This window comes from Mytilus californianus, unplaced genomic scaffold (assembly GCF_021869535.1).
Source record: "Mytilus californianus isolate M0D057914Y unplaced genomic scaffold, xbMytCali1.0.p SCAF_4, whole genome shotgun sequence".
NCBI classification, from domain to species: domain Eukaryota; kingdom Metazoa; phylum Mollusca; class Bivalvia; order Mytilida; family Mytilidae; genus Mytilus; species Mytilus californianus.
In genome coordinates this window covers 51711459-51731214 of record NW_026262690.1, presented here as the reverse complement: position 1 = coordinate 51731214, position 19756 = coordinate 51711459, and the positions used below count along the sequence as shown (strand labels likewise).

Here is a 19756-nt window from a genome sequence, read left to right as displayed (position 1 = left end):
AAATTAGGTGATTGCCTATCCTGTAACAAGAAGCAGCATTGCATAATGTGTGTGCTAAATTGCGGATAACGATTATGTAACCCTTTAATGAGTTAAAACAATAAAAACAAATCATTCTGTAATAATAGAAATATATATGTATACGCTTTAAAGAAGTTTCAAACAAAAATAGTCTACTTTACAAAGACAATAAGGGACGGCGACCATTTGATGTGGGTTGGGGACATATTTTGGCTGGTAAGAACTGAAAAAAATAATCTTGTCCAAAAAGGAAAGAAAAGGAATAATCTGCCCACAACATGCAGGTTATTATTGTGTACAAAAGTGAATATAAATTGTCCCGTAGCAACAGGTGAAAATGAAAACTCCGCATGAAAAATCCTCCTCTGCCTTTTTTTCCTAGAAAATAAAATGGTCGCTCCCTAAAAAGTACGGTCCCACAGAACTTTGTTCAGGAAATATAGCTTTTAGTACTAACATTGGGCTCCTAGATAACAGAAATTGAAACAAGTTAAGTACATACTAAATGGAAAAAAAAAACATTTCATAAATTGTGTGCGTCCTATGCGCTTTTCTGGATTTACAATCATTAGGATGCTCAAACCTCAACATTTAAAAGCCAGGGATGTATAAATACTTTAAAAAATTAGGAGCTATATGAACAGATGTAACCTAAAGGAGAATGGGCAATTTCATCTAAGGTCAATTTTCCCGGCGAGACAGATAATAAGTATTACTTTTTAAATTTTTTAATCACAATACTTTCTATAAAATATGTTAGACATATGATAAGAACATTCCTCGTCTTTGTCAAAACACACACAGTTAGTTATGTTTATATTCTTATTCTCGATACAACGCTATAAACTATTGTTTCTTTTTAGCCAGTATGTTGTATAATGGCTCTTCATGAAGTGGTAGTTGGACAGTGAGATTGACGTCCTAAAGAACAACTTAAGTCGGACGGTTCTTAGCTTTATTTTATGATTTGCTGCCTACGCACTATTGCTTCTATAGTTGTCGATGCGTTATCACAATGTTGTGGTAATAAGTTGCCAGCCTTGTATTGTGATGTTTAGGTGTCGCGTGACTTGTTGAAGATTTATTAACCACGGCTATTTTCGGGGCCAGGGCATCCCACTAACTGGCCATGTCGATGCAACTAAACGGATAAATGAGTAGATGACATTGACGGGGATAATTGCAGACAGTCTTGTCAAACTGGTAACCAGACAGTTAAATGGCAGGTCTATTATCACCACGGATATAGGATCCTCTGATGGCTTTGAACACATATACTCACACAACCACACTGGCTGTCTCTGCTATCAGCAGGTGACTTTACTGTACGGTGTTGAATTAGATTTCAGTAGTCACAGACAAATATGTCATACACCCTAGCTAACCAGCTATCAAAGGTACATCTAGTGACAAGCGTGTAAACAGGAGCTGACCTGGTACGTTCGGTCAGCTGTAATGGCTGAGACGTGACTGTGTGAATGGAATGATAACTCTTTATGTATTAGTTTTAGCTATGACTTAATCTTTGTGTATATTATAGTATAGTTTAACAGTTCAAATTAAATCGTTTTGCACCCGGTTAGATTTTATTACAGTTAAACAACAGTCGCACTATGTATATACGTATAACTATTTTGGACGAACCAGTCATATCATATATCTGGTCTTATGTATATGGTGTCATGCAAACAGCTGTCGTTACTGTGAACATTTATTCCATTGTACTTATTTACATCAGTAAATAGATATTTGTCTTTCTACTCCCAAGGAACATGATCTGTCTCTGATGCGAACTTTGTATGGTTTAGGGAGGAGTGTGATACCAGACTGGACACCCTCCATATCTAATGGCTCGTATGGTGTGGCATGCTGCAGTCTACAACGTTGAATTAGAGTTGTAGTGAAAAGAAATAGTTCCATTTCAGCAACATTCTTTCCTATACATGTCCTCGATCCTTCAAAGAAGAAATAATTACATGTAATTAATAAGAGACGAATTAAAGAAAAGTTTTCTGTTCAGTAATTGTGACTATATACTTTTGTTCTACTTTGCCATTTTCATATGTATTTCATTCATTTACTCTTCCACAAAAACGCACTGCAAACAGAACTGTAATACAAAAAACGTATGAAAGAAGCCAAATCCCATAAGTGCTTTGTGTAGTTTTGTCTCTTATGGGACGAAAAAAGTAAATGCTTTTATAACAAAAATACGTACCAAGAGAAAATGGATGAAATGCTTTGTGATGTTTGATATGTTTTCCATCATCTGTTAGAAACCTTTCTGGTTGAAATTCTGTGGGATTTTCCCAATACTTTTCATCATAATGTGCTGACATAAAATGTGGTATGATGACGGAGTGCTTAGGGATAATTCTACCAGATATGCTCACATCTTCCATACAGGCTCTTGGTAAACCAATTGGACCTGTAAACATTTAAAAAATAAACCTCAATCGACTCTTCTAGTCAACGCTATCTTATTTCAGTAAGAATTTTACTCTTTGTCTTAAATTTGATAAACTTGAGTCCTTTTTAGCTTATTGTAAACTTGTTTTTCATTTACACTCTACTACTGGACAATCATGTATATTTTTAGTATGTCTTACTAGTCACAATTTAAAAAACAAAGCCATTTTGTGAGAAAAACACCACGCTCATGCCATGCCAATATCATTTTATTTGATAATCCATAGTTCACAACCTGTATGGTCTGTTCGCTGTCATACTAAGAACTCCGATTATACCGTCCTGCCATGGTCATTAAAGCGTTCATTCTTTTTAGCAAATATTTTGTCAATTAGAGGGATTCGACTGCTTGCTGGTTTTTTTTTTCTTTCATTCTGAAGTTATGTACATTCTCCAAATCGAAAATTTTTGTCAATAGTACAGTTTGCTAAAAGTTAATGTATCTTCCTTTTTCATTTATATTATATATTATGTACCTATACTAGCTATTCTTTGCACTTCGTCTATAACTGCTAAAGTGTAGGGCATTTTATCTTTATCTGCGTAAGACACTTGTCTTAGACCTGCAACCTACAAACAAAGGTTTTTATCAGTTTTTTAGCATTGTCTTAAAATAAAGCAGAATAGGACTATCTTTGTTGTAGTAGCTTGTATCTGATCCCTTTTACTATACGTAATAGCAAATAAAATATGTTATAATGGAGGAAAAACATATAAAGCCGCTAGTCTTTATATAAAGCAGCTTATTTACGAAGAGTTCAAACTGACTACTTGCATTGTCAAATTTAAGTGTGGTTACATATATTCATTTTAGAGCAAAAAGGATATCAAATTCAAACAGGATACTGTATATTGCACAGATTATTTTTTGTAATTGTTATATATAGATATAATTCACCGACACACTTTTCTGAACATGTGAACTTAATACAATAGAATATTCTAGTATCTTACACAACAATGGAAAATTGAGAGGAAAGACCAACAGGGATATAAAATGTAAACAATATATTTTGAGTTTAGGTGTCGGACATAGATCATGCCTATATATGGCAATTTAAACTAATCTAATGCATAGTCTTAAACAATCCCCTAATGTTGGTTCCTTCATCGTTCAAGTATTCCTAGATATAGTATTTGATATTTGTAGTGACAGTTGCTTTTTATGAATAAAAACCCAATTTGAGGACAATTTCAGTATTTTATCTTTAAATCAATATATACACTACCGTCGTAATTTCTGTTCTACAGAGGTCTTGTACACTTGGGTATTTTATAAGATACAAAATAATCCATAATAATGTTGTCGATGTTGTCTCTGAACCAGCAGCAAATAGGTCAAATATCATATGAAATAAACTTCTTTCTGAAATCAGATGTACCAGTTATCTTCACGTAAACATATCTTTCATACATATTTAAGAACAAGTAAAGGAACAAAAACAAATAAACAAGATCAAAAAAAGGAAAATACTTTATAACTTCTTTTCTTGTCTTTGCCATATACGGAAAATTTTAATTCCTTTAATTCGTAAACGAAATTCTGATGTTTTATAGAGACATGATATCATTTGCGCAATATTGATAGTCAGTAAAAGGAGGATGGGTATTCAAAGAGCTGCATCCTGGGTTTCCTTACCAAATTACAACTTTAACATACATGTAATTCAATCAACGTGGTACAGTTGGTATATTCTAGTTTACATGGGTTGGTTTTTTAAGAGAGTTGTTAAAATATAAATAATTTGCACGTTTATGGTATTGTGTTTTTCTTACATACCTATGGTAATTATCTCCTTGGTATCCTCTACCATTTTACCCCCAAACTTATGCTGTATGCTCTGATGTGAATTAAAATCGCTTACCTGGTATGTTACTTTCATTTTCACTGTAGAGCTGATGGAGGTATATATCTATGAAATCTCTTGTTTCAGATGAATTATAGTTTTCTTTGTGTTTTTCTATCTGCTTTTTCACATAGTCGTCTATTTTTTCCTTCTCTTCGAAACAACTTCTAGCCTGAGATAATAAAATGATATTATTGCGATCAGAACGTTATTCCAAAAAAGTGTCTCATTAAACATTAATTAACACTAATGTTAATTTTCGAGCTCAGACAACTTCAATGGTCAATTAAGATATATGGTGAATATACTAAATAAGGATATTTTTTTTTAATTTGTTCTCTCAAAATTTGGTCCCAACTCCTTATATCCTTCAGATAACATTGGCCTTATAAGCGGTTATAATTATGCTTCTTTTTGGTTACCTATGATATAATACGTTATATAGATTCATATGAATAAATACAACGTAGGCATAATCTTACCTCAGAATTTGGCATTAAATTTGCTAAAATTGGCATGAAATTTTCCGGAAGATGAAGGCCAGCATGTTTGAAGATATACTCCAGTACATTAAGTATCATTTCAAAGTCAGAGTCGTTGTATTCAAACCTACGAAGACAAACGAGTAAATATCAATTGTTAAGTAACAAAGAGCTCTTATGCAGTATTTCATGGTATTTAATACTATTTATAATATAAAATTTGGTGTGTCCTGATGCAAAGTGCTTACACTCCGTTTCGTGCATTTCAAATTTTTGTCAGAACTAATAACGATACATACAAATCTTTACTTCTATCTACATTAGTAATTTTACATTGAAAGTTTACGTTCGGTCAGCGCTTTTGCTACTCAAAATATGTAAATAATTATCAAAATTATCGTTTGACCACCAAGTTTCCCAAAATGCAAATACATACCTGGAACCAAAAACTATATTTGAAATGATATTTGACACAGCTTTAGGAAGAAGTTTATCCATCTGTGCATTATTTTCTTTACACATAGCAGTTATTAAGAAGTTTGTTTCCACTTGGATGGTCTGCTCAAGATTAGACTTTTCTGCCCCTAAGTCTTTCAATGCGTGAATAGCAAATTTCCGGAGGTGAGTCCAGTGTTTTCCATTGCTCCAAATTATTCCTACAACATACATGATTCAGCATTACTATACTGACTAAGTTGTTACTATATGCTTTGTTATTGGATTGAATATTTCCTACTATTTAATTTTTTAAGTTGTATTTATCTAAAAATCATGCATATATATATATATATTTCTACTTTCTTCAACAGAACAGCAGGAAACCGTCGAAGAGACTTTGCCCCAGAGAGTTGCAACCTCAGCCTTTTCACAATAACATGATTTTATGTTTAAATATTGAGAGACAAAATGTGTTATTTGAAACTTGCCAATACCGAAGAAATGGCTTAGTACTCTCAGGAACTGATAGTCCACCAGCAGTTGTGTAAGAAGATAGCAAGGGGCAACATATTGCTTAATCAACTAAAATATCCGAATACAACACATCATTAGTCCGACCGCCGAACTCATATATTAAAGAACATATTACAACGAGGTCAAACGGGAAAAAAATTAATATAACATGAAAAACTAAAGAGGCGAGCACCGCAAGCCAGACCCCACTAGAATGCAAGGAATAAACTCGAATGATCAGAAAAAGACATGCAGTTCCTATCTTATCAGTGGCACTAATCATGTCGCCGGTCACATGTACAAATCAATGACACAATTTTGTGTAATAGACAGCGAAGTTATAATCGGACGACTTTACAAGTCACGGTTGACATATACCTTTTGTGAAGAACCTTGTGGACGGTTGGTTACATGTATCTTTTCCTTTTGCGAAGAACCTTGTGGACGGTTGATTACCTTTACATTTTGCTAAGAACCTTGTGGACGGTTGGTTACCTTTACCTTTTGCGAAGAACCATGTGGACGGTTGACATTACATTTACCTTTTGCGAAGAACCTTGTGGACGGTTGGTTACCTTTACCTTTTGCGAGGAACCTTGTGGACGGTTGGTTACCTTTACCTTTTGCGAAGAACCTTGTGGACGATTTACATTACCTCTGTAAATTATTTAGTTAAAAAAACTCATTCATGAAGCATAAAAGAAAATACCCGATGATCTCTGAAATATCTGTACATCGTATTACTGGGCAATATATATATTCCGTCTTCAACTGTTGTCTGAATGTTGCTATATAATATAGGTTTAGCGATGGAATATAGAAGTCCTTATTTTTACTCCAAAGTTAAGATAATAACTGGTCTTGTGTATAAAATTTAATAAAGGCCATATTGTATACTAGTAGTACCTGTTTTGTTAAACATTGTGTCTGGAACATACAGCCAATTTGGTCTGAATTCTGTTTTATCTGCATTATCTACAAGTAACTCTTTAATCAAATCTTGACCGAAAACTACCACAAGATTCATGGAAGGTCCCATTCGTAACTGAATGATGTCACCGTAGTCTTTTCTTAACTCCAGTAATCTTTTGTAAAGACTTTGAGAACCAGCCAGTGCAGGTATGTTGCCTAAGACAGGCCAACGGCGTGGCCCCGGCAAAGAGTTCATTCTACTTATAACACGTTGCCATACTAAAACCACCACAATACAAATAAACGTTGCCAGTAAAACTGGATTACAGTCAACATCTACAGCATAATCTAAAATGTATATTTTCCTCATTTTTAACGCTCTCTGTTGTTTTTAATTTGTTTATACCTCTTGTTGTTAGTATAAAACTATAGGTTGTTGTCGTATCACTATCATATAAGCTTTAATTCACTATTTCCTACATCTTAGTTTTTATATCCTCATCTTATTAACTATCGGAAATACAAACATATTTATTCGCACGGAAGTAGAAGTCCCGAATCTGCACAAGCGTTTTGTTGTGAATCACATAAGACAAGTATATCATCTACTTTAAGTGGGTACATGACGTAGTTTTTGTCCTGTATCATGTTGAATATGGATGTGAGTTTTACAAAAAAGTTAGTATTTCTCACGCTATTCATTAATTATCTTTGAAAGAGATATAAAATAAAAAATGAAAACTACCCCCAAAGTATACGTGTAAGTCATATTCATATAAATAGTTTTAGAGGATATTCATATGACAGTGAATGAATTTGTCATACTATAGTCGTGTGATTAACCTGTGTGTAATGAAATGTATTTTTTTGCGCTAAAGTTTGCATGCAAGAAATTTTTTACTTTCTCGAATCAATATTTTGTGCACAGAGGCAAGACAAGTTTGACATATACATTTATACAAGTTACATACTACTTACTATTATACAAGATTGTCCCAGATGTTTATGCAAACTTCGGCCACTGTTTCTGGGTGGATGCATCTTGAAGCGTGTTATCTACTATTGAAATCTGATTCTAGGTGTAAACTAACAAAACAAGATAATCTTTTTTTAACACTTACTCACATTTGCAGTATAGCAAAATAATACTGACCTGGAAAGTGGACAATTGTATATTTCATATGAAACTTGAACCAAAAACCAAATGCATGTTTCTCGAAAAGTGCGATAATTATTACAAAATTGCAATTTTGTTTAGATATATCAGATAACATTAAGCTTATCTTCACCACAATAGTAGAAATGTTGTCTAGTACCCAGTGTAATGAAGTTTTACACTCCTACCTAGGAGTCTACTCCCGTATTCGGAAGAAGAAGATGACCATCCTATAATATATCGGTGTATCAAAGCAGCGTTTAAGACGGTCCAATTCAACGGCATTTAGTTATAAATACGAGAGAATGAGATCAACTGCCATTCACTTGTGGTTTATTACTTCTTTATCATATCTCATTTGAGGCAAACTTGTTCGTAATTACAATATATGAATGCATTTCGCCTGTTTCAATTTTCAAAATTTGTAAGACGGATTTCACCAGTCTTATATACAGTTTATTGGCAACTCCTTCATCTGTTTATTCAACAAAATATGTAGAGATTTTCTAAAGATATCATGGAGTACAGCTTAGACTTCTCTTGGACTATCCTCGATGTTATGGTAATACATATCCTGTGATATACTAGTTATGTCCGAGTATTTTTGTCTCAGGTACATCCACCCAAAATCATTTCCTTTCATACGTGACAACCCACAAGGATCCTAACACAGGAAACATGTGGCAATGTTAATTTAGTTCCATATCTTAACGAACAATAAAATCAGCCCCCAAAGCACATACGTCAATGATACCTGTATTACAAAGTACAAGAATAACTGACAATACCATGTCCATGGATAATGTCAATCACCAAAAATATTGAACAGTTCAAAACAGATAACATCAACCACCAACATTCGACTCTTCTGAAAAGTATTGGTACAAGCAGCTCGAGATAGACATGTACACCTGAGAGGCGGATTTAGGGGGGGGGGGGGGGGGGGGGGGGGCAGGGGGCCCTGGCCCCACTTTTGTGGGAAAAATTTTGTTGATGATGTAGGGAATCACTGAAGCATGACTGGAGCGGGCCCCCTCTTACACCTTGCACCTTACATAGGGTGATCCAGGGGGCCCTCCTTTTGTGGGAAAAATTTGGTCGATTATATAGGGAATCACTGAAGCATGACTGGAACGCCCCCCCCCTCCTTTACAAAAAGTTCTGGATCTGCCACTGCCTTACACCAAAATACAACTGATCTATTCCTTATAGTATCAGAGAAACAGACCAAACATCAAAAACTTAACATTGACCAATGAACCATGAAAATGAGGTAAAGGTCAGATGAAACCTGCCAGTCTTACATGAAGACCTTACAATCATTCCACACACCAAATATAGTAATATGTTGACCTATTGCCTATAGTATCTGAGATACAGACTTCACCTGGATCACTGATGCATGAAATAAGGTCGATGTCAGGTAAACTTTGTCTAATGGCAAGGATCCCATATACCAAATATAGTTATTCAATTACTCATAATAAGCAAGGATTTGTATAGTATACTATACAAATCCTTGTAATAAGTGAGTATTTCACATGACAAAATTTTTTTCAAGCAGTCTTTTAACCATGAAAATGAGGTCCTAGACAATGGACATATAACAGACGGAAAATGTGTTACATAGGACATCTGCATACAAGGTAGGAAGCATCCAGGTCTTCTACCCTCTATGTAAAGCTGCCGCCGCCTCACCAGATTGTAGCCCCTAGGATTCACATTCTGCATCTTTCTGGTAGACGAGACAAAAAAACTGCACAGCCCAGCTATCAACAGGATGACCACTTACTTGATCAAGAAAATAAAAGGCAGCAAATGATTTGGATGATTATGATTATGAATGGCTGCTTAACGTCCAGCGGCAAATTAATATGCATATTCAGGACGAGAACATGTTAATGTAATATGAATATTAACCTTGCTTTGTACTAGACTGACATGCTGAGCTGGATTTTTAACGTGCTAGTTCACAAGGTAACAGTCCCCAAGAAGACATATCACCTTACCCAGACATTATTCTGACTCTGAGCTGCCCAGTCTTTGCTCTTACTCCTTAATTTCGCGTGCTCAGCAGAGAAGCAGCAAATACCAATTTTAAAGTCTTTGGTTTGACCCAGCCAAGTTTCAAACCCAAGACCTCCTGCACTTGAGGCAAACCTGCTACCACAAGACCACAGAGGTGGTCAAAGGATTTGGAAAGCAGGGTCAAAATGTACTTGGTACTATAGGAAGCTAACTAAGTCTAAGGTATCAACAGCTATTGGTTGAATCAGTGATTTATAATACTATGGTATTGTTGAAAGCTGCAGCACTTGGAAAACGGGTGTCATATTGTACAATTGAAATAGGCAGTACTTGAGAGGCCTGTTATCTGACCATCCAAAAAGGACCATTTTAAGTGAATTAGTTTGTTTATCACCCCTGTATCCCATGCTGTTTGTAGATGTAACAACTTTCCCAGAGTTTAAATATATAATTTTTCAATGTTTGAGTTCTACTAGTATTTACGACACTACATAAGATGGTAAAGGCAAGAAATACTGACAATTTTTTTTTAAAGAGAAACAAAGGATTTTTATAGTAAGATACTACTGTGCAAACATGTGGATGACTGTAAAATGTTTTGAAAGTATTCAAATGTCAGTTTGTTTCATTGTGATGGCACAGTTAAAATCATCTTTTTTATTGTATATTTTAGTTTTAATATTTCACTTTGTGTTTAAAAATAAACAATATTGATTTATTTTATTACCCTTATTAAGCTGAGGTTCAAAGAACGCTGGAAATTACTGACAATGAGCTCAAAGTACTAAATCTAGTGTAACTGAAATTGTGAATGTAACTCATTCACTTTTATATTGGCAGCTATATGTCCAAGTAGTTTCCATACAGCAATGCTATGTACGGTATAGAAAAACAAGACTTTTTGCAATACCCTAACCTTCTTATTCACACAATCAACATTCTTTTTACAAGATTGAAAAAAATAATAACTAATAATTTCAGACTAAATCAAGAGGCTCTAAAGAGCCTGTGTCGCTCACTTAGGTCTATATGCATCTTCAAAAACGGACACTCCCCAACATTAACGAACTGAAATATTTGAATGACAAAGAGCAACACATGTTCCATTTTTATTTCATTACAATATAAAAACAAGTATTAGTTTTATGTTTTAATATAATAAATAAAAAAGAAAAGATACATTTAAGGATATAATATGACAGACTAGAAAAACTAAATCATTATCATTGGACGGATACTTAAATATTTAACAAACTAAACAGGAAATGAGCTAGATGTAATAATCTGGTTGAACCAAATTGTAGTGACATAAGTAATTGGTATGCTTCAATTCCTAAACCAATAAAAAGCAATATCCCAAAAATATTAGAAATACCCACACAAAAAAAAAAAATTATAATTCAAGATCTACAAAATTCTTAAATATAGGGCAGAATCAGGATTTTGCTAACAAGAAGGAGTAATTAATATTAAATTATGGGCAGAAATGCCTTAAATTTGTCATTTTCAAGTATAAAATCAAGAAAATCATAAGGTTCTATGTAATTGAATTACAACCTTGCTTTTCACATAATTTTGTGTCTGTTTAATTTTTTTTATTGTATGAAAATTTGATGTTTATTATATGTGGGTGCTGTTGGGAAGGGGAGGGAAGAACTCAGTATGAATTAGCACTTGTTTCCTTTTTGACAAGTATTACTATGTTCTTTACATTCTGTTTTATGAAGGAATATCTTTTATTATTATTTTTTATTACACCAACCCTCTTCTGAAAAATAGTTCTTTGGTAAACAAAACCCAGTTAAACTTCTAGTCTACCTTTATAAAAAACTTGCTTTGGGGAAAAAATATTGGAATAATTCATTTTAAGTTTTTAATATTTCAATAACTTCTCCATCTCTCGTAAAGGGAGACACCCTTTGGAACTTTGTAAAGAAGACATCTGTTACCATTTAGGACTGGCAGGAATGTAGTTTATAGCAATGTACATACACTTACGTATTTCAGCAATAAATCACTGATATGTGTGTAATTTTGATATGCAAGAATATTTATATACTTTAAAAGTAATAATAATAAATATATGAAGATTCTACAAATAAATAAATCACTATTCATAAAAATCAAAGAAGTCATCTTCTTCTTGTGATGTCTGTTTTTTCTCCATCAGGATATCTAAATCTGTTTCAGAATCCAAATCTGAACTTATCATTACAACTGTAAAAGAAAAAATTCCCATTAAACTAACATGACAAATAAGTTTAGCTTTATAAAAATCATTTCCTCCATAAGTTTGGAGATGCCCCAAAGTATCAAGGCATTTGTGGATGAAACTAGCATGTTTATGTCAGGTAAATTTGTATAGAAATATCAATTCTTATGCAGAAATTACAACTGAATACTGTTGATTCATTTATTTTCGTGGGTACCAATTTTCGTGAATTGCGGAAAACTTGCCTTTTCGTGGATATATGATTTCGTGGTTTTGCCAAAGTCTGCAAGCAACCTGATAGAAAACTTGTAATTTGTTTAACATTTAAATTCGTGGTTTATCTGTACCCACGAAAACCACGAATATTGGTATCCAACGAATATTAATGAATCCACAGTACATTGGAAAATGTGATCATTCACCTCTGATTGACAGAAATTTATGAAACATGGAGAGCTATATGTTTACATGTAGCACACTTAACTACAACCAATAATGAAATGGTAATAAATATTATAAACAACTTCAGTTTTTTTGCTGAAATTACTAAGATAAATTTTGAACTAAGAGGAACTAATTTTTCTGAAAAATTGTCTGTAGTGACCTTAAAGATTTGAATTTGAATTTGAAGCACTTTGATACTATCTGTAAGTTTGTTCTCCATCTTCTATTAACGGTAAATACAAATTTGTATTTTCTTACCTGCTGCAGGTCTTTTGAATGGCTGCATTTTCTCTGATCTCCCTGTAGAACCAGCGTCAGATTTACCACTGTAATATTAGTCATGAATATTCAATAAAAAAAATTGGTGATTTTCTACATTCAGTTTATTAGATAGATTAAATAAGTGTCGGTATAATGCACCAAATAAATCCCATACTACAATGTCACATAAATATCACTACCATGTCACCTAATATATCACTACCATGTCACCTAATATCTACTATGTCACCTAAAATATCACTACCATGTCACCTAATATATCACTTCCATGTCACCTAATATCTACTATGTCACCTAAAATATCACTACCATGTCACCTAATATATCACTACCATGTCACCTAATATATCACTACCATGTCACCTAATATATCACTATCATGTCACCTAATATCTACTATGTCAGCTAAAATATCACTACCATGTCACCTAAAATATCACTACCATGGAACCTAATATATCACTACCATGTCACCTAATATATCACTACCATGTCACCTTAAATATCACTACCATGGAACCTAATATATCACTACATGTACCATGTCACCTAATATATCACTACCATGTCACCTAATATATCACTATCATGTCACCTAATATCTACTATGTCAGCTAAAATATCACTACCATTTCAGTACCAATTATCAGGTTGCCTGCATATTGATATTGTAAAATATCAGCTGTGAGTCACAATATGATGCATTTTGTCAAGTGAGCGCAGTGAACGAGTTCAAAAAGGCTTCATATTGTGTCGAGCAGCCGATATTTTACAATACAAATATGCAGACAACCAGATAATCGATTTATCGGGTTGTATTTGCGTATTTTATTTGAAAGAAACAAGTGTTTTCTTTGTTTCACCAGCAAACCAGAAGATGACTTGATAAGTTCTGGTCAATCTTATCAACAACGGTTCATACATTATAACGTCGCTGATATGTCCGGGTCAAAGTTATTAAGGCCAGGTCAACGTATTGGACGTCACAAAGCCATGATGTGCAATTTTATTAAGAGCTGAGCAGAGTGATATAGACAGTGGGACGACCGATAACCTAAAATATCACTACCATGTCATCTAAAAGTATCACTAACATGTAATTTAAAAGTAGCTCTGTCAATATCTTATTAACTTCAGTCATTGAGGAAGATTAATCTTTATTTTCTACATTGTAAACTTGTATAGTTTGGTCATTGTCATATTTTGGTTTAATTGGTGCCAAATAAACCAAATATGACCATGGCCAAAACTTCCAAATTTACAATCAAATTTATTTTCTTTATGACCCTAGAATGACAATTTAAACCAGGATCAAATAATACATTAATATTGGGACCAGTTGACCTAAACATGTTTAACTCATACTTTTTGTTATTTATACCATTTTAAACTTGAGTGCATGTACAGCCATGCAGGTGCAAATGTGTAGTGAAGTGAAGGGTACATGGGTTGTGTTGTGTAACACTATTACTGGCTGAAGTGCAGAAGTAATATACAGGTATATGAAAATATATTTTGATGTACATACACATTTATTTATTCATACAACACTCAATTTTATACTTGACCCTTTATTAAGGAAAAATAAATGTGTATTTGAGAATTCAGAAATCTGTTTTATGCAGAGTAGGATTGCTACATGCAAAATAACAAATATCGCTCTGCTAACAAGATTTCAGCTACTCATTTTTTTTAATTGGCTATGGTCCATAGTAAATTTCTCTGATACAATGTCTACCTCTTATAATGTATCATAAATATGAAAAATAAGAAGATGTGATTGCCAATGAGACAACTATCAATTTGAACCACAAAAAAGAACAAAGATGTGAACAATAACAGGTCACCTCATGGCCTACAACAATGAACAAAACCCATAACATTTAGTTAGCTATAAAAGACCCCATGAAGACAAAATGTTTAAAATGTTCCCCCTCAACCTGGGAGAGTGGTTTTACAGCACAACATCAGAAACAAGTAAAACTGTGAGCTATAGCTCACTAATGATACCCTCGCTTTAAGTTTTTTGTAATCAGGAAGTTGAAAAGAAATGAATCTGAAAACTCATCACAGGGTAAAGCATGTACACATGAAGCCTGATAACAAGTTTCAGAAAGCTGTTATTTGCAGTTCTCAAGAATAATAGGACAAAAATTTCATACATGGTGTGTATGTGAAAGAATAATATGCATCTATAAGTATTTGGTAAACAGGAAGTTGATAAGTAATGATTCTGAAATCTCATTTAATAACATGCTGACACAAAGCCTGATAACAAATTTCAGGAAGCTATTATTTGTAGTTCCTTAGAGAAATGTGACTCAAAGTTCATATATGATCATTATGATTAGAATATATAAGTATTTGGTAAACAGGAAAGTGACAAGCAATGAATCTGAAACTGTGTCACATGGTATATAGCATGCTGGCATTTGTCCTTATAACAAATTTCAGGAAGCTATTATTTGTAGTTCCCTAGAGAAATGCAACAAAAATTTCATACATGACCATTATCTTTAGAACATCTAAGAATTTGGTAAACAGGAGGTTATTGAGCGATGAAATTGAAACCATGTCACAGTGTGAAGCATGCTGAAATGAAGCCAAAAACAAGTTTCAGGAAGCTCTCATTTGTAGTTGCCTAGAAAAATTTGATGAAAATTTCATACATGGCCATTATGTTTAGAATATTGTAAATTCAGAAATTAACGTGAGGTTTTTTATCAATGCGAAAAATGTGACTGGGTGAGTATCTAAATAATAAGAATTCTAGTTCTGATATCTGAATGATATATCTATATGCAGCTTTTGCCAAAATTGCAATAATTAATCTCTCATTATTGTCCATTCTGCAAAAATTGCAATAATAAATGCTTGCAATAATTTCAAAATTTAGTTTACAAGTATTCTGTAAACACGAAGTTGATGAGCGATGAATCTGAATATTGCATCACTGTCACACAATATAGCATGCTGACATGAAGCAATAACATATTTCAGTAAGCTCTGATTTGTGGTTCCTGAGGAAAATATAATAGAAATTTAAGGTAATGGATGGAAGGACAGACGGGTAAAACAGTAAACCACCACTTTTCAGAGCGGGGGCATAAAAACTGTAAAAATCATTTGGAGAGTGCTGTAAAAAAAAGGACAGAAAACACAAATTTCCAATCTAAGAGTACACACAGTCACTAAAAGCTAGTTCAAATGCAATTTCAACAAATAAACAAGAAATGATTGTAACAGGATGCTGTTACGAAGTCTCCCAAACGAAGCTCCCATAATTCGTAATTCCCAGGCTCATCTGACATTGGGCAAAGTCCAGTGAAAATTGGTTTGGTAAAGTTATAAGCATTAGTGATGCCTGGGGACTAACCCTGTATATCATTCAAATCATCTTGACATGACTTGACATGACAAACCAGAATATATATGGTTTAGGGGTGGGGATCTCGACCACTTACAAGATACTAGAACATTGGGGGTGGGGTGGGGTGGGGTGGGGGGGGGGGGGAACCCCTGGGGACTGACTCTATACGTCATTCAAATGTTCGAGACATGATGAACAGGAATATATATGGTTTAGGGGTGGGGATCTCGATCATTTACAAGATATAAGAACTTTCTCAAATGGCAGGGGGTCGGGATGACCCCTGGGGACTAACCCTGTATATCATTCAAACCATCTTAGCATGACAAACCAGAATATATATGGTTTAGGGGTGGGGATCTTGACCACTTACAAGGTATTAGAACTTTCTTAAATGGCAGGGGGTGGGGGTGACCCCTGGGGACTAACCCTGTATTTCATTTAATGTGCTTTATCATTTAGAACATTTTCAATTAAAAAGATTGTGTCTATCACAAACGGTTTTCAATTTATAATCATTTGAAAATTTAAAAAAATAAAATCCCATAGGGTTCTATAGTAAAACCCTCCTTTCTTTTCGCCCCTCAAAGTACCCCTTTATAAACCCTATTGCACAAACAAAACCCTGATTGCACCACTAGACATGTTAGTCTAACATTGTGAAACCCTAAGTTAATCTGACAAGCAGTTTTGGAGAACGGGTGCGGACAAGTTCAAATTTAAAAGTGGCGGAAGAGGAAGAGGAAGAGGAAGAGGAAGAGGAAGAAGAAGAAGAAGAAGAAGAAGAAGAAGAATAATAATAATAAGAACTGAGCAAAAAATATAAGGTTTGGGAGACTTTAATAAACCCTATTTCCCCAGACTTTAATGTCAATCAGAACACCTCCAAAGGATTATGTGTAACACATAATAGTCTGAGAAAAACCTTACTTTGTGCAATGCCAAAATATAAGTACCCTTAGGATGTAGGACCATAAGTGTAATGATAACATTTAGCACACAGTGAAATCAATGATAACACTGTAATTAAAGCTTTTCCTAGGCGTATAACAAACACTTAAATATGTTATATAATAAAACAATGACTCTACTCTGTCGATACTAGGATTGTTAAATCATGTCAAAATCTTATCAACCTTTACTTTTGCCTCAGAAAATACATTATCCTTTTGATAATATATATTTTTATACCCCCGCTTTAAAAAAGTGGGGGTATACTGTTTTACCTCTGTCTGTCCGTCCGTCAGTCCATCCATCCATCCGTCCGTCCGTCCGTCCGTCCCATGAATATTTTTCGTCACATTTTTCTCAGGAACTACAATTCAAGGATTTCTGAAATCTGGTTTCAGGGTTTATATAAGTCAGCTATACCATGTGATGCGTTTTCAGATTCATCACTCAACTACTTCCTGTCTACCGAACACTTGTATCATTTTACACATGAAAGCCAAGTTGAAAATTTTCGTCACATTTTTCTCAGGAACTACAATTCAAGGATTTCTGAAATCTGGTTTCAGGGTTTATATAAGTCAGCTATACTGTGTGACTTGTTTTCAGATTCATCTCTCAACAACTTCCTGTTTACCGAAATATTTGGGCGGGGGTATCATCAGGGAGCAGTAGCTCGCAGTTTCACTTGTTTATTCATCTCATTTAAAGTCATTTAATTGTATATGTTTTTTTTCTCATTCATTTTGCCTGTAATATATTCCCTTAACATTTGTTGAAAATTCCAGAAGGACAACAATCAAATTGGTATATCAGTTTTCAATAAATCGTATTTTCTGCAAGTTTCTAAGATCAGTACCAATAAATTTCATATTGTTGAAAATATGTTTATATCTTATATATAAAGCATTCTGAAACTCACACCACATCTATTGATTAGTTAATAAGGACATGTTATGCTAGAAAATCACTCAGTCAGAAAATGAAGTACAGAAAATAATACAATATTTTTATATAACCAATGTCCCAAGGAATCATCAATCTTCAATGCCACAGAGCTTTAGTTACCTTTTCTCCATGCCAGTTGGCACATACACTGGTGATGTTGCTGAACTTGTTTCAGACAGTGGCTCCATCTGTTGTGGTGGTCTAGATTGTGACATAATAGCAGTGGTAGGCTGAGGTGGGATAGAACTGTAAAGCCATTGTGAGAAATAAATGAAAGAGGAAAGTTACATATTTGTGAAAGTATAGTGCTAATATTCTCTTATAATCAAATGCATATAAAATCCAAATTCAGAAAAATAAGTTAACTCTGATAGAGTAAAGCTTGTAATGTCAATAACAAAGATATAGATTTTTGTTTGCTTTATCTCAAAGTTTATTTAGACTCAAGGAAGAGAGTTTCCACTAGCACTATACAATTAAAAAAGGTCTGGTGTTATTTCACTCTTAATTAACATCTATATCATATAAGAAACATCTACAGTGTTCAATTTAAAAGCATTTTTGAAATAACTTCTTCAAAGCAAGCAAAATCTAAATAATTGGAAATAGTTCACTGTCAAATAGATGATAAAAGCTTTTGAGAAATTAACCCACAATTCCTCTGTCTTGACTGAATATAGAGTGAAATAACATATCAATTCTAAACAAGTAATTTACAAATAACAAGCCAAACCATTCTATATAAATTATAAAAGAACTTTTTTTAATGCAAGAGAACAAAAGAGAGGTTCTGTGTAAGATGATTTTAATAATCATGGTAAATTTAACTCCAATATAAGTAAAATTCAGTTTTCGAAAGTATATCTATTTGTTTTGCTATAAATAATATTGCAATAGAAGTAAGACTGTATTGATGAAATAAGATAAATTACAAATTTACATTTACAATAAATCGTTGGGTATATATTGGTTTTCAATTGATAATACTTTAGTTTATTCAAATTCCCACTAAACTAAAACTACTCACAAGCCTTCAAAATTTCAACAACAATGAAATTTAGAACTCTAAGGTAATAGACCACTTTCGAGTTTGTTTGCATTTCCGTCAAAAACTTTGGTTTTAGTAAACATCATTTGTGAATTTAGGGGCATCTTCACTTCCTTATTATGTTGAGCAAGTGGTTAAAAAAAATATGATGCTATATTGCATGAATTATTCGGCAAATTAAATTCTTATCATTGATAATCAGCACTGCTGTCATTAGGGAATTATGATAAAGTACCTAAGGAACAAACATTATTTCTAGTTTATCTTGCAAAAAGACGATCACAAAGACGCTTGAGGAAATTTAGGTGCAGGGAAACAGATGGTCCCCTCTATCTGGTAATTGATGTCATGAAGGCACACATAATTGACGAACTTTTCCAGTAAAGGACATAACTCGAAAGTGGTCTATTTAATTGTGTAAGCTAGTACTACATTTGCAGAATCAAGCATAAGTTGACATATTAATGAAGTAAGCAAAGCAAGGAAGGAAAATAATGATGAAACTTGAAAAACTAAGGGAAAAAAAGAAACAATATTGAATTAGTATGTTAAATCATCTTTTTTTCTGGTTGTATAGAACAGTCATGGAACATACAACTGTATATTTTTTGGGGGATATTGTAACTTCAGTCTGAATT

At 33.6% G+C, this 19756-nt stretch overlaps 2 protein-coding genes across 10 annotated transcripts in view; both read right to left on the bottom strand.

Moving 5' to 3' along the window:
* Positions 1–733: 733 nt before the first annotated feature.
* On the bottom strand, positions 734–7354 carry LOC127698393 (cytochrome P450 2B5-like). The gene is made up of 8 exons (XM_052201845.1): positions 6677–7354; positions 5256–5475; positions 4820–4946; positions 4356–4509; positions 3720–3856; positions 2967–3060; positions 2240–2449; positions 734–1976 (listed from the first exon to the last, which is right to left on the bottom strand). Exons 1-8 carry the CDS (start codon positions 7050–7052, stop codon positions 1756–1758), a joined length of 1539 nt encoding a protein of 512 aa, XP_052057805.1. The 5' UTR covers positions 7053–7354; the 3' UTR covers positions 734–1755.
* A 3609-nt stretch (positions 7355–10963) lies between these two features.
* The window catches only part of LOC127698388 (centrosomal protein kizuna-like), a 39454-nt gene continuing 30661 nt past the window's right edge, over positions 10964–19756 (bottom strand). For 8 of the 9 annotated variants that reach the window (XM_052201824.1, XM_052201825.1, XM_052201826.1 and 5 more), the window contains 3 exons: positions 18191–18316; positions 12781–12848; positions 10964–12083 (listed from right to left, as the gene is read on the bottom strand). In XM_052201824.1, coding sequence (XP_052057784.1) covers positions 11977–12083; positions 12781–12848; positions 18191–18316 — 301 coding nt within the window. In that variant the 3' untranslated portion in view covers positions 10964–11976. The remainder of the gene's footprint in view (positions 12084–12780; positions 12849–18190; positions 18317–19756) is intronic. The other variant, XM_052201831.1, reaches the window with a different exon arrangement.

What these genes read in the sequence shown, in the direction of transcription:
- LOC127698393 (XM_052201845.1), bottom strand. Translation starts at nt 7,052, where the DNA reads ATGAGGAAAATATACATTTTAGATTATGCTGTAGATGTTGACTGTAAT. An exon ending in ATTTAATGCCAAATTCTGAG is followed by an intron (nt 4,510 to 4,819) that starts GTAAGATTATGC and finishes TTATTATCTCAG; the next exon opens with GCTAGAAGTTGTTTCGAAGA. An exon ending in GCAAAGAATAGCTAGTATAG is followed by an intron (nt 2,450 to 2,966) that starts GTACATAATATA and finishes AAATGTTTACAG; the next exon opens with GTCCAATTGGTTTACCAAGA.